This window comes from Ictidomys tridecemlineatus, chromosome 4 (assembly GCF_052094955.1).
Source record: "Ictidomys tridecemlineatus isolate mIctTri1 chromosome 4, mIctTri1.hap1, whole genome shotgun sequence".
Classification (NCBI taxonomy): Eukaryota; Metazoa; Chordata; class Mammalia; order Rodentia; family Sciuridae; genus Ictidomys; species Ictidomys tridecemlineatus.
The window spans coordinates 71,370,692-71,388,327 of NC_135480.1; the positions used below are offsets into that span (position 1 = coordinate 71,370,692).

At 35.9% G+C, this 17,636-nt stretch overlaps 1 protein-coding gene across 25 annotated transcripts in view; it reads right to left on the bottom strand.

Annotated features, from left to right (window-relative positions):
• Dlg2 (discs large MAGUK scaffold protein 2) overlaps positions 1–17,636 on the bottom strand; it is a 1,969,681-nt gene that overhangs the window by 555,901 nt on the left and 1,396,144 nt on the right. For all 25 annotated transcript variants that reach the window (XM_021725176.3, XM_078046781.1, XM_040285028.2 and 22 more), the window contains one exon: positions 7,257–7,381. In XM_021725176.3, coding sequence (XP_021580851.2) covers positions 7,257–7,381 — 125 coding nt within the window. The remainder of the gene's footprint in view (positions 1–7,256; positions 7,382–17,636) is intronic.

Here is a 17,636-nt window from a genome sequence, read left to right on the forward strand (position 1 = left end):
AGCTAAAAATTCCTGAAGATTCTGGGACAATGTTCATTGTATGGAGAAAGATGCTAAGTTTGAGAAAGTTCTGTGACCTTCCCAATATCTCACAGATAGTTAGTGGCAGGAGTCTCCAGGTCTTTTGCTTTCACTAGAGCAGTGCAGTGCTTCTTGTTACCTTTCTATCTGAGCTGGAAATTTAGATCTACACCTGCTAACAATGCCAGAAATTGCTCCCTGTGCACAAAACAGGAGCTAGAATTGGATCAGAATTTTTCGGGCTTCATGGAACCAATCTTAGGGAATATGAACCATCACATCTATGTCTTAACAATTCTATTGTTCCTCTGTGAGGAATCAATATGCCAGTCTCTTCTTTATGGCGTGTAATTGGATAACTGAACCACAAAATACAGTCTGAATTAATCCTTCTAAATTTTAAAGTAATTCAGTAATTTATTTTCAGCCATTGAAAATAGAAATGCTGCTTTTCAAGAATTTTTTATACATTATTGATATTTGAGCAGCCAGAACACAAGGTCAAATATCTGTTAGTAAGCTTAGGAAATGGGAGCATGGTATAATATTTGCCTTCTTAAAAGTTAATTATACCATATAGACATGAAGCCCAAACAAAGAATTTTCTCTACTTAGTGAATAGATTTTGGAACTTCACTGAACTATATCTTTAAATGCACAATAATATAAAGACACTGGGAGCTTTCTGAAACTAAGGGGAAAATCCCTCAGATTTGTGAATAGAAATATATTATGCCAGAAATGAATGGCAGGGTATTTTGAAATAACAGCATTAGTGTGATATAATTCACATACTTTAAAAATAACACATTTCAGCGGGTTTTAAATTTTTGTTTATTTTTTTCAGTATAAAAAGTAATCAGTACTATCCAATTGTAGAACATTTTCATAACTTCCCCAGAGAAATCTCATATCCATTTCCAGCCTCTGGCAATAACTAATCTACTTTCTACCTATATGCATTTCTCTATTTGAGATACTCCATAGAAATAAAATAGTTCCACATATGTGACTTTTTGCATATGGTTTAATTTAGAATAATATTTTCAAGGTTTATCAATGTTTTAGGATATATAAATACATTGTTCCTTTTTTACCCACATTTTTATTGGTGCATTACAGTTGTACATAATGGTGGGGATTGTTATCACATATTTGTACTTGCACAAAGTATGACAATATAATTTGGCTAACATAATCAGATTATATTAGCCTGCACTTCCCTCCCTCCTCTCCTTTTCCTACCCAGTCCCTTTCCTCTATGCTACTGATCTCCATTTCTTATTGATAAATAATATTTAATGGTACAGATATACCACAATTTATCTATTGATTCATCCCTTGATGGACATTTGGATAGTTTCCTTCCATTCTTGTTGGCTAGAATAATAAATGCTGCTATGAACATGAATGTACAAGTTTTTGTATGGACATATATTTTCAGTTCTATTAAGTATATAACTAGAAGTAGAATTGTTCCTCATGTGGCAGTTATTTATAACTGTCTGATGATCATCCAGACTGCTTTCCCAAGTGGCTGCACCTTTTTACAGAACCATCAGCAGTGTTGAGGGTTCTAATTTCTCTACATCCTTGTCAACATTTGTTCTTGTCCACCATTTTGATTTTAGCTGTCCTGGTAGGTATAAAGTGGTATCTCAATTTAGTTTTGATTTGAAGTTCTTTTATGAATAATGATGTTGAGCATCCTTTTATATACCCATTGGCCATTCATATGTTTTCTTTGAAGAAATAAATATTGAAATCTGGGTAAGATGAATAGCACCTCCTCCATACCCTCCCTGCCATAAGAAATCCATGTTCTAAGCCCTGGAGCCTTTGAAGGTGTTACTTTATATGGAAAAGAGTCTCTACAGATGTAATTTAATTAAGGATCTTGAGATGGGGAGGTTATTCCAGATTATCTGAGTGAGTGCGTGTAATCACAGAAGACTTTATAAGAAGGAGGAACTAGAGTGAGAGAAGAGTATGATGATGGAAGCAAAGGTTGGACTCAGGCTGAGTAAAGAGAAAAGTTCAACATGGAGAAGTACTCCAAGAATTTATTAATCTCTTATGCTATTTCACTTATTGAAAATCTTCTTTTTCCTTAAACCATCAGAAAAGGGGCTCTTGGGTGTAAGTTTCATACTGTGATGTTTGGAAATTGTTCTCCTCTTCTGCATGGGGCTTCCTTCTTATTTGTACAGAAATTAACATTAAATTTATGGGGTTTTTTCCATTTCTGAATTATATGCCTTCACGTGCTGATGATTACCAAATTTTCCTCCTATTTCCGTCTTTGTGTCTTTTGATCTGTTTTTCCTTCCTTTTTCTCATATTTTTATTTTTAAATCACTAGTGAATTCATGGACACACATTAATGAAATAATAAATGAATACAATACCAAAGGAGACTCAGAAATTCAATATTGTGGCTTGTATACTGGGATGCATTCTTGAAACAGTGATAGGTGAATTTTCAACTTATCATTATAGTCAAAATTCAGGATAGTTAATATTATTCTGGTTTGAAATGAATGTGTGTTATTTTAGCTTTTATAAAGGCAGAACTAACCTTAGCTATAAACAGGGAACTAATAAATGAAGTAATGAAGTTAAAGGAAAAAAAAAAACAAACCTTTTCTTTCATCCTGTCTAGGCGTAGAAATGATTGTGTTCAGGGCTAGGAGATTAAATTGTGTCACTTGTCAGGAAACTGGCAAGCAGCCATCCTTTCTGCCTGCTTCTACACTTTGCTTTTGTGCTGTGGATGGGTTTAATAAATGCACTGTTCTGTAAAATGTCATTGCTGCATTACCAAGTGGAGGATGTCATGTGATAGCTCTTCCCCAGGATGACATATCAATATTGGTCCCTGGCAATCTAGGGACTTCAAGCTGCACAGAGGGCATTTTTATGATTCCGATACAAGTATAGAAATAAAAATCATTCTTCAAAGCATGGAAGTATACCTATTTTTCTCTGAAAGAAAAACCTAATGTTCTTTCCAAAACGTTCTTATTTTCAAAGATATGTCATGCTCTCAAATTCTAGAAGGCAAAAAATAAATGACTGGTAATATTTATTGAAAATTTCATCTAACTGTTAATCAAATAAATGCAAAGGAAAGCAAAGAAATATACCTTTATTTTTCCCCTTGGAAAATAGCCTCAAATGATATATGTGCAAGCACAAAAAAGTACTGATAACCAAGTATAAAACAGGCCATCTCTAGCATTATTGGTGGAAGTAAGGAATTAGACAAGGATGTGGTTATTGGGGGTCATCTTAGAATTCTGCCTACCACAGTTGTCACTCTTGGCTGCCACAGACTTGTGGCTCAGGTTCAGCATTCTGCTAAATGTCTGGCTCTGCAGATAACAATGATTTTGAGGACTTCACATTTTACTTAGCTCCTTCCTACCTTTCCTTTATTTAATCTTGCCATTAGGCTTCCTGAGATACATGCAGTGTACCAATGAGACAACTGAAGAACAGAGAGCTTAAAAAGAACCCCAAAGTCACAAAGCTAGGAAGTACAACCTGGAACCCAGTTCCTCTGGCTCCAAATATTATGTTCTTTTTTCCCCCCACATCTCTTTTCTGGGACAACCACTGAGACCGCAGCTCAGTTAGAAGTCTGTTCTATTTACAGAAAAAGTTACTTCTCACTTTACCTGTACTGAAAGCCTACACTCTCACTTTATTTTGGGCATAATTTAGCATCCGCAGGAAAGTTTTATATAATGTTCCCAGGATTCCTAGAATGATATGTGTGTGTGTGTGTGTGTGTGTGTACACATTTTCCATTGCTACCTAGAAGATCACAAATTTAGCAACTTGAAACAACACCTAGGTCCACTTTTTAAGTGGCCTTTAATTTCATGTCAGAGTATGACCTAGAGAAACAGGGATAGGAAAAAATAGAAACAAGAAGCTTAAGGGAAGGATATAGAGGGTGAAAGGAAACTGAAGAAAATGTAAAAGGGATGAGAGAAAAGGGAATAGAAATAAGGAGAAAGAAATAGGGTAGAGGAGAGGAAATACTACTGAGAGGCACAGAGGTTAGAGGAGAAAAAGGATGGTTTAATGTTGGTAAAATTTAATGAGCACCCACAATGTGCCTGGCATAGCTAAAGACTTAGGGGAATCTCACTGAATTCTCAGAATATTGAAGTAGTCATTACTATCACCATTTTACATAAAAAATGGCAAGTAAAAGAGTTTAACTTACCCAAGGTCAATTATGTTAGTATATAGACATTAGCAATTATATATTTTTTAGAATTTATTGTAATGTTCTTCTTTTAGAACTAACAGTGAAATTAAAAAAAAAAAAATACTCTTCAAAGCTTGTTGGTCCAGCCTCAAACACTGTTCTTGTTACACTGAGAAAAGTTAGATAGGCTTAGTTGGGGCTCAAGGGTGACTATTTCATAACAGTCATTTACAATGTTCATATTTGAGTCAATTGAATTCTAATTAAAACAGATCCCTAAAATGTTTTATTCCTCAGGTTGTCACTCTTCTGAGTCTCAGCGTCCCTCTATGTAAAATGTGGACCTTAGCCAGGTGTGCTGGCATATGCCTGAAATCCAAGTGGCTTGGGAAGCTAAGGCAGGAGGATTGGGAGTTCAAAGCCAGTCTCAGCAACTTGGTACTAAGTAACAAGGAGACCCTGTCTCTAAATAAATATTTTTAAAAGGACTGGGGATGGAGGTCAGTGGTTAAGCATCCCTGGGGGGTCAATCCCTAGTACCAAAGGGGGAAAAATGTGGATCTTGTACTATATTTTAAATCTAAAAATCTGTATTTAATGTTATACTGAAAGACTTTCAATTGTTATTCTTGAAATCTCAGATGTCCCCAAGCCATTCAAATGCAAAGCAGGTAGCCTTAAGTGGGGAAGAATCTCAGCAGGGTAGCAAGGATCCATCAGAATGAGTGGAGGCCCCAGTAAGTATTTTCCCTTAGGAAAGAGGCCAGTAGATTGGGGCACAGATGTATTTTGCTGCTCCAGTTAGGACCACTGTAAAGAAATCTACAGGTTGTTTATTGTAAAACCCTGGAAGGTATTGTTCACACACACTTTCCTAATCTTGGATCCAGGAAGCAGAGCAAGGACCAATAAATAATCAGAATAAAGGAAACTGTGGCTCAGTAGAAAAATACCAATGCCTCACACATAATAAAAGCTCAATCAATGTTGCCTCTCTTTATAATTTTCATCTTTACAACTAATACGGAGCTTTCAGAAGACCAGAATTCTCTTTATCTCTGTAGACATGAGATTGCCTCCAATGCTTGCAGACAAAGAATGGTGGCACTCTCAGAGGTGTCACTTTTCATTCTTAATTGAAGAGCAGGCATGTGACATAGTCTGTTCTATCTCAAGCTGAGAGGCAGCATTTTTCATAGAGAAGGTCCTATGAAAGGACCAGGTAAAGGGTTCAACTGATGATTGTGGCCCACTGATTTCTTCATTATTCCATGGTGATTCTATTGCTAAACTTTTAAAATAGATCTACTGCAGAGTTGAGTATAACAAACTCAGTTCCTTCTGTGTTTGACTTGTGGAATTATACAGCCACCCAGGCTGCCCACCCGCCTGCCTACCTGCAGTCCTTCCCTTCCTCTTTTCTTTCTTCCTTCCTTCCTTCCTTCCTTCCTTCCTTCCTTCCTTCCTTCCTTCCTTCCTTCCTTCCTTCCTTCCTTCCTCCCTCCCTCCCTCCCTCCCTTCCTTCCTTTCTTTCTCTCGCTCTCTCTCGCTCTCTCTCACTCTCCCACTCTCCCTCTCACCTCCCCTTTTCTCTTTCTTTGGTGTGGTACTCAGGATTGAAACCAGGGTGGTGGGCTGGGGATGTGGTTCAAGTGGTAGCGCACTTGCCTGGCATGCGTGCGGCCCAGGTTCCATCCTCAGCACCACATACAAACAAAGATGTTGGGTCCGCCAATAACTAAAAAATAAATATTAAAAAAATTCTCTCTCTCTCTTTAAAAAAATGAAAAAAAAAAAAAAAAAAAAGAAACCAGGGTGCTTTACCACTGAACCACATCCTCAGCCCTTTTATTTTGAGATAGTCTCACTAAGTTGCTCAGGCTGACCTCACACTTTGAAATCTTCCTGCCTCAGCCTCCTGAGTCTCTGGGATTATAGGTGAGTGCCATTGTGCCTGGATCACAGCATTTGTTTGAAACCTCTCACTCTTCAACCTGGATATTTCCTTACTCCGAAAATAACTTTGTCAATTTGACTTGGAAATTCTATTGTCAAATAGAATGGATTTCCTTATGGAAGTATTTCTTTTTGTTGATAGGAAATACAGGTATACTTGAAAAACAAAATGTAATTTGTCCTGTACAAACTGCAAGATGAAGCTGTCAAAACTAATCACTGCATCAGAACAACTAGACAGGGAACAAGTGTCTTTGGAGGATTCCTAAGAAAACAGCAAACAGGCTTATCATTCATGCTTAATGCAAAGCAGAAGAAGGAAGGGATATGAAGTTTACATTGGTGCCATTCCTGTGTCACCTTCCTGTGTAATTCCATGCAAGCCAGAGCCATTCTACTCTATAGGATTGCTTGCGCCATCTGACAAAGACTCTCCTTGATCAAATTCGAGTAAGGTTCTTCTGAGCCTTCTTCTCCACTAGGCCTCAACTTTGGGCTTGGTCTTTGACCTCCTTATTCCAGTTTTAGAATCCTGTTGAATTAGTTTAGCAAAAGTCCCTCACTCTTGGTAACTGATGAATATCCTCATCCTCCACCGTCAATATCTTATCACTCTGGCCTGCCTTCAACAAGAATCCTGTCAAATTCCCTTAGCCAGAATCCCCCTTATCCCTGATGTTTTCTCTTTTCAATTTTCTATCCACTAGTCCCCATCCCCTTCTTGGTTATAAGTCCCTATTTGTCTTTGTTGTACTCAGAGTTACGTATTCTTTCCCCTACTGCAAAGCGTTTCTTTCATTGTCTTTTTCTTCTTTTCCAGTGCTCAGGAAAAGAAGCCTCGCAGGTGTTGGCAATTACCAAGTACTCTACCACACTCCACTACTCAAAAATCAGTAAGTGGGAAGAGATCTGCAAAGTCATTACAGAAAGCTTGCTTTGACAACCTTCCCTCTCACATATAAGAGTTTTGTAGAATTATTATTCTCCAAAGGTACAAGTGTGTCTCATTGAAGCATCAGATCAACTTCCAAATAATTCTAATGTTTCAGATCTTTACCTGAGTCTGCCATCCTCTGCTGCAGCACCTCCGGGTATAATCTTCGTAATAAATATGCCAGGGTCATCTCCAATGTGGGGATTATCTGTCCCTCCAGCAATACTGAATCCCAGTCCAGAATTCCCCTGTAGAAACAATAAGCAGACATTAAGTGATGTGGGTGTTATCTAACACCTAGCCCCTTGAACTCTCTGTTATCATGTTACTCTTTAAATGGAAATCAGGTGACAGGCACTTTTGTATGCAAAACCATAAAGTGCATAGTCAGCTGACAAAGGAAGGTCAGGAAAAATACTCATTTGTTACTGCATTGCAAGAATTCAAGGGGCATTGCAAGAATTCAAGGGGCATTGCATTTTTATTTTTTAAAAAAGTTTCCCTTATACAAAAATTAAAATGATCATTATGAATGGGGAAATAAAGGCTTATAAATTGTGTGTTATAAAAAGTCCTAGAGTTTTTAGAGTATCAGTTGTAAAATTATGTATTCATATGAGAAATAATGGAAAGAAATAGACTATATGAAAATATCTGATAGAATAGTGAAATGTGGATGTTTTTGTTGTGTTACGTCTAGTTTTTTTTCCTGATGTGCATTATCCATTAAATAAATGTTTTCCTATGTAATATGGTTGGACTTCAGAAGGCAGGACTCCCTTCTTGTCAAAATACATGTGAAATATTTTCAACCACAAACAGGTTTCAATTTGTAGTAGTAATAGACAAGGCATGCAATAATGCTACAAAGTGTAAATTTCAAGAGTTTACATTTAATAAAACTTCCATACTTCTATAGATTGAGGAACTAACATCCAACACACATAAAACCTTCTAAAATTTGTATGTAAGGCATAATTAAATGTCTCCTCAAAATTCACATCCCATCTTACTTAACATATTTCTTTCGTGTTCTCTTTGAATACCTATCTCCATGGTTACATTATGTTTCTCTAATTGTGTTCTGAAATTTTTCCAATTCATATTACATTTTAAGACCCTTCTGTATTGTTAGCCAGTCTTTAAATTTTCTATTTTAAATGGCTAAATAATATTTTATTAAGTTCCTATGCCATCATTTATTTAACTGGTCTCCTGTCACTTGATATTTAATTACTCCATATATTCTTATAATAAATATAGCTTACTACATTGATTAAGTTCCACTCTTGGGTAAAAAGAAATGAAGACTAAGAATTTAATGGTTAATCCTGAGTAATTAATTAGAACACTCAATTAGTTAGAAAAGTTCAATGTCAAGATAAAGTCAGCTATAACTAGATAGTTATATCACTGCAAATGTCAAGGTAATATTTAGCATTTTTTCTTGACTGAATTAGGAAAACTGAATTCCAGAAGGTTATTGCACAATTGTATATTTATGTTGAAAGGTTGAAAATAATAACCCAGCCAGAGCAACTTAGATCCTCACTCTTTATATTTCTGACATCTTCTCTAATTCTGCTTGTTCTTTAAAAATTCCATGTTCATTGAACAGAGATGTTACTTAATAGCAATAGAGTATTCATTAGTTTTTAAAATATTTAACAACATCTCTGTGCCTGGCATTAGATAAGCTCTGGAGCTAAAGCAGTGATGGTGTCAGTTTATGAGACATGTGAAGGGAAAGTATGAGTGTAGGAGTAGCTAAGAGGAGGACCAAATATGACTTAGTGACAGAGGGGAGAACACCAACAGGGAGAGAGAAAGGGTATGTTAGGTCCAAGAAATAGACAGTGGAAACAAAGAAGGCCAGGAGGAGATGTAGAAGGGATAAATCTTAATCATAAGATCAAAAGAACAGAGCATATGAGAATCCATTTGCTGTGGTAAGTATCTATTAAAACCCAGTGACTGTGTCATTGTGAGTGGAGGATCTCCTATGTGACTGACCCTAATCTAAGGCTACTGAAGATTAAGAGCAGATGACTTCTGCTATCATGGATTTTCAGGCACAGCAGAAAAAGTAGTGATAGTCTGGCATCTGGTGATGAATACATTTTATACTAAGTAACCTTGACTGCTTTGTCAAGTATGTAGCCATGGAGAGAGACAGCACATAAGTGACAGATAAGACAGTTTCTCTATGATCCAGGGGTCTGGCGCACAAAAGGATGGGAAGATGGTTTTCTTCAAAGTAATTTGTATCTAGTTCCAAGAACATCAACTGAAGCACATTGCTCTTATTAGAGCTAATATCTCAGGGATTATAATTTCTTGGTTAATGGGGGTATGGAAAGAAGAAAGGAAGCAGAGATTGGAAGATACCCAGATGCTTTCTCCTAATATTATCAATGTTTGGAGAAAGCAAGCAAAACTTCAACATTTGAGAAAGATATTTACAATCTAGTTCTTAGCCTTGTTCGCTTTATTTTCAGCTTCATATTTTAGCCCTTGGGAACACTGAACCAAACTACCAGCTCTTACCTGCAGGAAACACACTACACCTCTTCTCTTGGCCAGGATGAGAGAAAACTCATGCTGATTTCTCTACCAGAAACTTCTTATCTCCCATTGGTTAGCCTAATTCTTTACATTTTCTAAGCTACAGTCCAGATGGCATGGACTCCAGGTAGTGTTTTTTAAATTTAATTTTTTCTTACAGATTGACAAGTTGTAATAATGGGATAGAACTGGTGATATAATTTTTAATATGATTTGGAAAGAATGAATTAAACCATACCTTCAAATATTTAATATTTTCCTCTGAAGAAAACATGAGAAGTTTACTTTCAGGAAAATGGAAATATATAGGATGCAATTATGAGCTTTACCCACCATACTGTACAATTTTTCTGAGCTTATTTCACTTAGCATAATATTCTCTATTTCTATCCATGCTGTCCCAAATGATAGGATCTCTTCACTCTTTCCTTTTCTTTTTCTTTTTTTTTTTTTTTTTTGTAGTGCTGGGCATAGAACCCAAAGCTTAGTGTATATTAGGCAAGAGATCTAACCCTGATCTATATATTTCAAGCCCCGATCTCTACATTTTAAAATATTAACTTCTATTCCATTACATTTTAAAATATTAACTTCTATTCCATTTCATACCAAATTTTCTTTATTCATTCATCCCATGATGGAAACTTAGTTTGATTCCACAACCTGGTTTTTGTGAACAGAAATGCAATGACATAGGGTAGAGATATGCCTTCAACATGTTAATTTCAAGACTTTTGGGTAAATAGGAAAGGGGATTTCTGGATAATATGGTAGGTCTAGTTTTAGTTTTTTGAGGAACCTGGATACTGTTTTCCATAATGGTTATACTAGTTTACATTCTCACCATATTTTTTCATAATACTATTTGCTGAAGAATTATCCCCCCCCACACACACATTATCGGTGCCTTTGTTAAAGTTCTGTTCCCTTTCCTTCCTTTGTTAAAGTTCAGGGTTCCCTTTCCTCCACATCCTCACCAGTACTTATTATTTGTCGTTTTTGTTAAAAGCCATTCTAACGTATGAAGTGAGAGTTCACTATGGTTTTAATTTGCATTTTCTATTATTTGGATATTAATCTCTCATCAGATGTATGGCTTACACTTTCTCCTGCTTCATAGTTTGTCTGCCCATTGTTAAATTTCTCCTTTGATATGAATAGGTTTTTAATTTTTATACAATCCCATTTGTCTATATTGCTTTCGTTGCCTGTATTTATGGGGCAAATAAAAAAATATTTTCCCAAACCAACATATTTCCTACAGGTTTTCTTCCTGTAGGTTTACCATTTCAGGGCTTATGTTTAAGTCTTTAATCCACTTTGAGTGTATTTTTGTATGTGGTGTGACATAAGGGTTCATTTCCATTTGATTGCATATGGATATCTTGTTTTCATAATACTATTTGCTGAAGAATTATCCCCCCCCCATTATTGGTGCCTTTGTTAAAGTTCTGTTGATTATAAATGTATAATCCTTTTTCTGTTCTATTTGTTCTATTGGTTGATATGTCTATTTTTATGCCAGTACCATGCTGTTTAATTACCATGGCTGTGCAGTATAGTTTGAAATCTGGTGGTATGATGCCTTTAGCTTTGTTCTTTTTCTTACTGACTTCTCTAGCTATTTGCACTTTTGTGTGGTTCCTTGTGAATTCTAGAATTGTTTTTCTATATCTGTGACAAATGAAAATGAAATTTTGATAAGGATTGCTTTGAATCTGTAGATATTTGGGGGGGGGTATTAGGGCCTTTTTCATAATATTGAGAAATGTAATTTAAAAGCAAAAGCCATTTTGTTCTGTGTGGCTATAAAAATTTAAAAAAAAAAAAAAGGAAAGCTCACATATTCAGCTCAGCTGAAGAATGAACTGTCCAATTTGGGGATGTTTGCTTTTGAAGGAATGGAGTGTCCTTCACTCAAGGCTTGTCTCAGGGCAGAAGAGACTCAGGCATCTATAGAAAGGTTAATTTGGATGATATCAAAACATTCTTTTTTTTCTCTTGCAACAGAGAAAAAAGTAATGCTTTAAAGAAATGTTAGCAGGGGAAGTAGATCACTGTTGCAATTTTAAAAATTATTCTGTGAATAAACAAATCTTTGAAGTAGTAGTTTTGATCTGACAATTGACTACAATATGAAGAATGTGGTAGCTCTGGCATTCCCTAATATACATTCTTCTTACCCCAAACCCACTCTAAGGAAAATAATGGATGGATGAGGAAATCCACAATAGAGAGAGGTAGATATAAACAGAATGTAACTTGCCCTGTATTTCTGGTCCCAAAATTTCCTGCAAACTTTTGTAGTCCTATTCAAGCCAGTCTGCCAGCTCAGTCTGGCCAGTCACCACAATTCTTTAGAAGAGGTTCATCTGAATTCAGTTGAGAGAATTATTTGAAGTGCTTTCCCACCTCCTCATATTGTTCTCTCTTTGGTTTTCCTACCAGCTAGCAACATTCAATGGAATGGAGGACAGAAAACAAAAGTGGCAGTGAAATTGCTGCCTGCTGCTCTCCATGGATGAATCATTCCAGACCTCTAACAATCTCCCTAGAGCCTGCCAACTTCATGGGCAGATCTCAGCTCCTCTCTCTTCTGAGCAGCCATCTCTCCATGTGGACAGGCAGACCTCTGGCTGACACTATTAGATCCTGAAAATCATGGCTAGTTAACCCAATGTTGACCTTTGACCATTCAATGGAAACTTAGAGGTGTCTTAATGGTAACAGTAGCATCTGTACAGAGTTCTGAGTGGGCTACTGTGTCCTTACAGTGTGCATATTCCATGACTGATGAATATGGTTGGATTGGGCCATTCTTTCTCCTGGTTACCAATCCTCCACATTCCTTGACTCTTTCCAAGAAACAACATTTGTCTATCCAAATGGTACTTCTTGCCTCATGTATTACTCAGCATTTCCTCTCAGGAAAAGAATCAGCAAAAAAGAAAAACACTTTATGACTTAATTGATGGTCACGAATATTATAAATATAATGTCCCCAGGAAAGCTCAGCTTTCATTAAAAGTTTTTCCCCAAATGGGATTTAAATAAAAATGAGAGGAAAATATGTGGTGATATCATGATCACATATATTTATATGAAGTTCTACTGACAAAGAATTTCTTGGATTTTCAGAAATTAAATTTTTCTTTAAAATACTGTTTTTAGCAATGCAATTCTAGGGATTTATCCTAAATAAATAATCAGCAATGTGTGCAAAGGCTTGTGTTCAAAGTTTGTTGCAACAGAATTTTTCTAATGATCAAATTATATTCCATGCTTGTATGATTATATCCAAATAAACCCTAATATTGTATATGATTATAATGCACTGTGGGAAGTCATTCTCACACGTGATTGGGCACCTCCCTGATTGGGTGTGAGGCATTCTGGTAAAACTGTGTTGGAGCTAATCCCCACCCTCTCCAGGTGCGTGAGCCTGTCCGTGTGAGGGTGTGACTGACCATTGACCCTGAGATCAATCACTGACCCTGACCATGAAATGCTGCCCCCCTCGACCTTCATTGGATGGAATTTTCCCCTGAATTTCTTGTTCCCCAATAAAAGGCCACTCCCTCGTGCTCTCTCTCTCTCTCTCTCTCTCTCTCTCTCTCTCTCTCTCTCTCTCTCTCTCTCTCTCCTGCAAGTCCTGAGTAAGCCTTGCTGCCCCACCGGGTGGTTCCAGGTGAGAGCCGTCTGGGACCTGGTCATAGAAAAAGGTAATTAAGTCTTTGTGTTTATTTCGATCTCACTAGTTAATTTCTATGCTACGAACCTCTTGAATGAAACCAGTGTGCTGGTCGCTTGGTGGAATGCACTAATAAAAAAAAGAAATAGAACCATGTAACAAAATGAACCAATTCCCCTGTTTACTGCTCTTCACTGAGAAAAGCTCATAAGGACACATTTTCTTCAATCTAAGTCATGCGCAAACTAAATCACACATGACTAATAAATTCAGGACTACTTTAGTATCTGAAAAAAAAAAAAACTACACAGAACTGAAAACAAACATTCATATAACAGAGAATGGTTAAAAATACTGTGGTACATATGTCTGAATTTTGGAATATTTTAGAGTCATTAAGATGGTTGTATCATTTAATAACAATGGAAATGTTCATTATTATGAGATTTTAGTTACACTGATTGCTACTGTAAGAATTCAAAGAAAATTACTTATTTTTAACAGGCAAATTATTCATTTTAATTAATAATAGTAAAATTATTTACTTATTCAAACTTTCTAATAAGTGGACTTCTTTAAAAAATTATACAGTCCCTAGTAAATTACTAAAAATATTCTCAAGGGAACTAATATTTTTATTCTATGTTAAACAATGATCTAGGCTTCTTATAATTCCCTATTCAACAAAGAGGGAATTTATGTCTTTATGTATATGAAAAACAAATGCAAAAATACACTGAGGCTGAGAAGAGTGAAATGATTTATCTAAAGACATAAAGCGAGTTCATATTGGATTTCAGGTTCAACTCGAGCTTTGTTAGAATCCAATACTATTTTCTTTCTATTATAGCATGTTGCTTCTTCTGAATTCTAGGTAATTTGATATCAGAATAATAATAAAATAATAAAGAACCTTTTTCTGTTTTGGGAAAGGATATAAACCTCTTCTGCCAGTACAAGAAAGTATTTTAAATATTTCTTTTTTTTTTTTTTAGTATTTGTAAATTTGGTTTATTTAACAAGCCATGTGCCAGATCTAGTTCTAAGGGATTTACAAGTTTTAAATATTTCTAATGATTTTGTTCCATTTAGTGGACAAGCATGTATTGGGGCCACTTAGGCCTGAATTTGAGTGCTGGTTTTGACATTGTTAGGTGTGTGACATTGAATAAATTTCTTAAATTTGAGTCTAGTTTCTGCATCTTTAAAATGGAGATGGTGATACCTACTTCACAAGATTATTAGACAAAAGTAAGCACTAGCAGAGTGCAGAGAATGTACATGGGTAATGATCAAAGTTAGTTCAGTTCCTTTAGCACTGTTTAAAGGGTCCTCACAAGGGGGAATAGGTGCCAGATAGTATATTACTTCATTCATGCCTTCATTTATTCATCTAATATATATGGACCAATGCATTCAGCTATCATAAGTTGCTCCTCTTGAGAAAAATATCTTAGCTAGAAATACTGAAGGAGGGGGAAAAGATGGGGAGGTAGTCAGGACTGATGATGTCAGGTAAGTAAAACCTAGATAAAGACACTCCATGTTTTTGCTTTTTTTTTAACTTTGACACCAATGTCCTCTTTTGATAAACACTGAAATTGTATATATCATCTTACCAACCCCAAGAGTCAATATATCTATCTTATTCTGGGAACATCCATCAGTTTATTTCCCCAGTAGCCATGAGTCATCAATATACACATCTATCTTCTACATATCTGCTGTAGCAAAGACTGTGGCTTATTTTTATTTAATATAATTTATACTAAAATTATACATATTAAATTATAAATTTATACATGTATAGGTATGTATATATGTATGTGTATATTATGTATGAATACATATATATTAAGGACCTTGGTCTTAATCTGAAGGTTTCTAATATACATATTCCCAAATGAGAAATAGATTTAGATTGAGAATTAATAGTCCATAACTTGGCCACTGGTCAAAAGTGTAATAGAATATTCAGAAATATAAGTAGGTAGAAGGGTTTTTATCAAAACATGTCAAAACTGGCAATAGCATATTAAAATAAAGAAATGTTAAGGTTACATGTCAGGAGAAAACGATTACTGATAGAAAGGTTCATTGGTTGACAAATAATCTTCCAAACTGTTTTACAAGTCATTTGATTTTTTAACAGTAAATCTATAATGGCAGACAGTTAATCAAAAATAAGATTCTTCTTTTTTTATAGATATTACTTTTTTATATCATTTACATTATTTTTCATTCCAATTTTTGTACCATACACTGCAATATTAAAACATAAATAGCCTCAGAGCTGTAGATACAGGGTATACAGGTAAGAAAGCAATGTAAAGCATTTTTAACTATTGTTGCTTACAGTTAACTAAATAGAGCATTTTCTGCTCAAATTTTTCTGTTTTTATATGCTTTCCAACAATACGTATAACTTGAAATATTTTTCTCAGTCCAGGACTATAAGTGCTTGCCTCACTTAAATATGAGTTCTGTTTAGAGTATTCCATAGTTTGCTCTACAGAATTGTATTTTTCAGGAAGCTTTTGTGTATAGAAGCCATTTGGAGACTTCACTTGGGGGTTGGTAACTCTAGAAGCACAGATTTAACAAGAGGGGAGAGGGTGGAGAAGAAGCAGTTCAACAACTAGATGGAAGGATCATGCCAAATGACTGAAGACAGGAAATCCTGAGAAATGAAAGAGCAGATACAGCGAAAGTGGACTATTTTTACAGTTTGTGTTTATGTGTGAAACAGTTTTTGCTTTAGAAGAGATATGTGCTAGTACCTGATGAAAAGAAAGCAATGTAAGCATTTGCTAATCAATGGACCTTTCTATCAGTAATCGTTTTCTCCTGACATGCAAAATAGAAAAAAAAGAAGATTTTTTTCTATTTTGCATGTTCAAAGAGTATAGCAGAGAAGAGACGCAGGCATGTTTGTGGGCTAGGGGAAAGAAACCCCTGGAAAGGGTACAACAAGGTACAAGAGGCAAGGAGAATACATGAGTAACAAAATCCTGAAGGAAGTGGAGTGAGAATGGGGTCAGAGTCCAGATTCCTTGAGTTTTACCAGAGGGTACTGATGAATTTCACAGGGTAAAGCCACACAAGAGTGCAGTGGCATTGTGCAAGTTCATATGGTAATATTAAAAGATCTCTACACAAAGGTTTAGGCAAAGAAAGGAGAATACAATGTAGGATTTAAACATTGTGCTCATTTGAGAATATGTTTGCATAGAAAGTTAGAAAGTATACTCACTTATTTAATAGTGGTTCTCAGTCTGTGTGAAAATTATGCATCTTTTCCTTTTGTCACTTTGAGTAACTCCATCTTTAATGTTTCCTTATAAATATATCTTTCTACACACTATATTTCTAAAACTTTTCTAACATGAAATAACTGAAAATTTGCTTTTGTGATTGCATAACTTGGCTGTGGGTAGCGAAGGCATATCTTCCTCTCTGAGATAAAAAATAACTGCATTCTTGTAGGTAAAGTGTTATTTTAAGGTGGAAGGAGGAAGCTGAACAATGATATGCCCTTACTATCTGCACTTAGAAGAAATCCGAGGGAAAGGTACAGAATGAAATTGGAGACTTAAATAAAGCAGTAAAAACTGGAACTGGAGCTGTGAGGTAAACGAGAACCTTAGGGATCAATTGGGATTTGCTCAGCAGCACTATGGATATCCGCATGTTATGGCACTTTCTCTTGGTGCTTAGTAAATGTGCAGTGAAAATGGAAGGTTTGGTTACTTGAGGGATGAGGGTGAAAGAGCAAACTCTCAATAAGTCAGTCAGTAACGTTAGAAAAAGAGGAGAAGCAAGGAAGATACTCATAGACTGAAAGAATAGAAGTGGAAAAGACTGGGGTCACAACAAGGTCAAAGTACAGATTTCTGGAGGATAGAGGATGGAACAGAGGACAGTGAGTGGTAGACACTGAAATTTCAAGGCTGAAGATTTCGGAGATGAAGGAGCACTCACTGGTAGTCCTAGAAGTGGATTCAAGTGATGATCAAATCAGGGTATTTTGTGGCTGTCACTGAAGCTTCCCTGGAAGACAGGAGGAGAATTAAAAAGGCAGGGAAGAATGGAAAATAGCCATTTTTTTTTCCAGCAAAAGTGAGGAAAGACCTAGGGCAGAAAGAGATGATAATGGAGAGATGAGAAGAGGGGTAGGATATGAAAGAGACTGGAAGTCAAGATTCTCTAAGAAGAGAGAACTTAACTTGCTCAAAGAACTAAAGCAA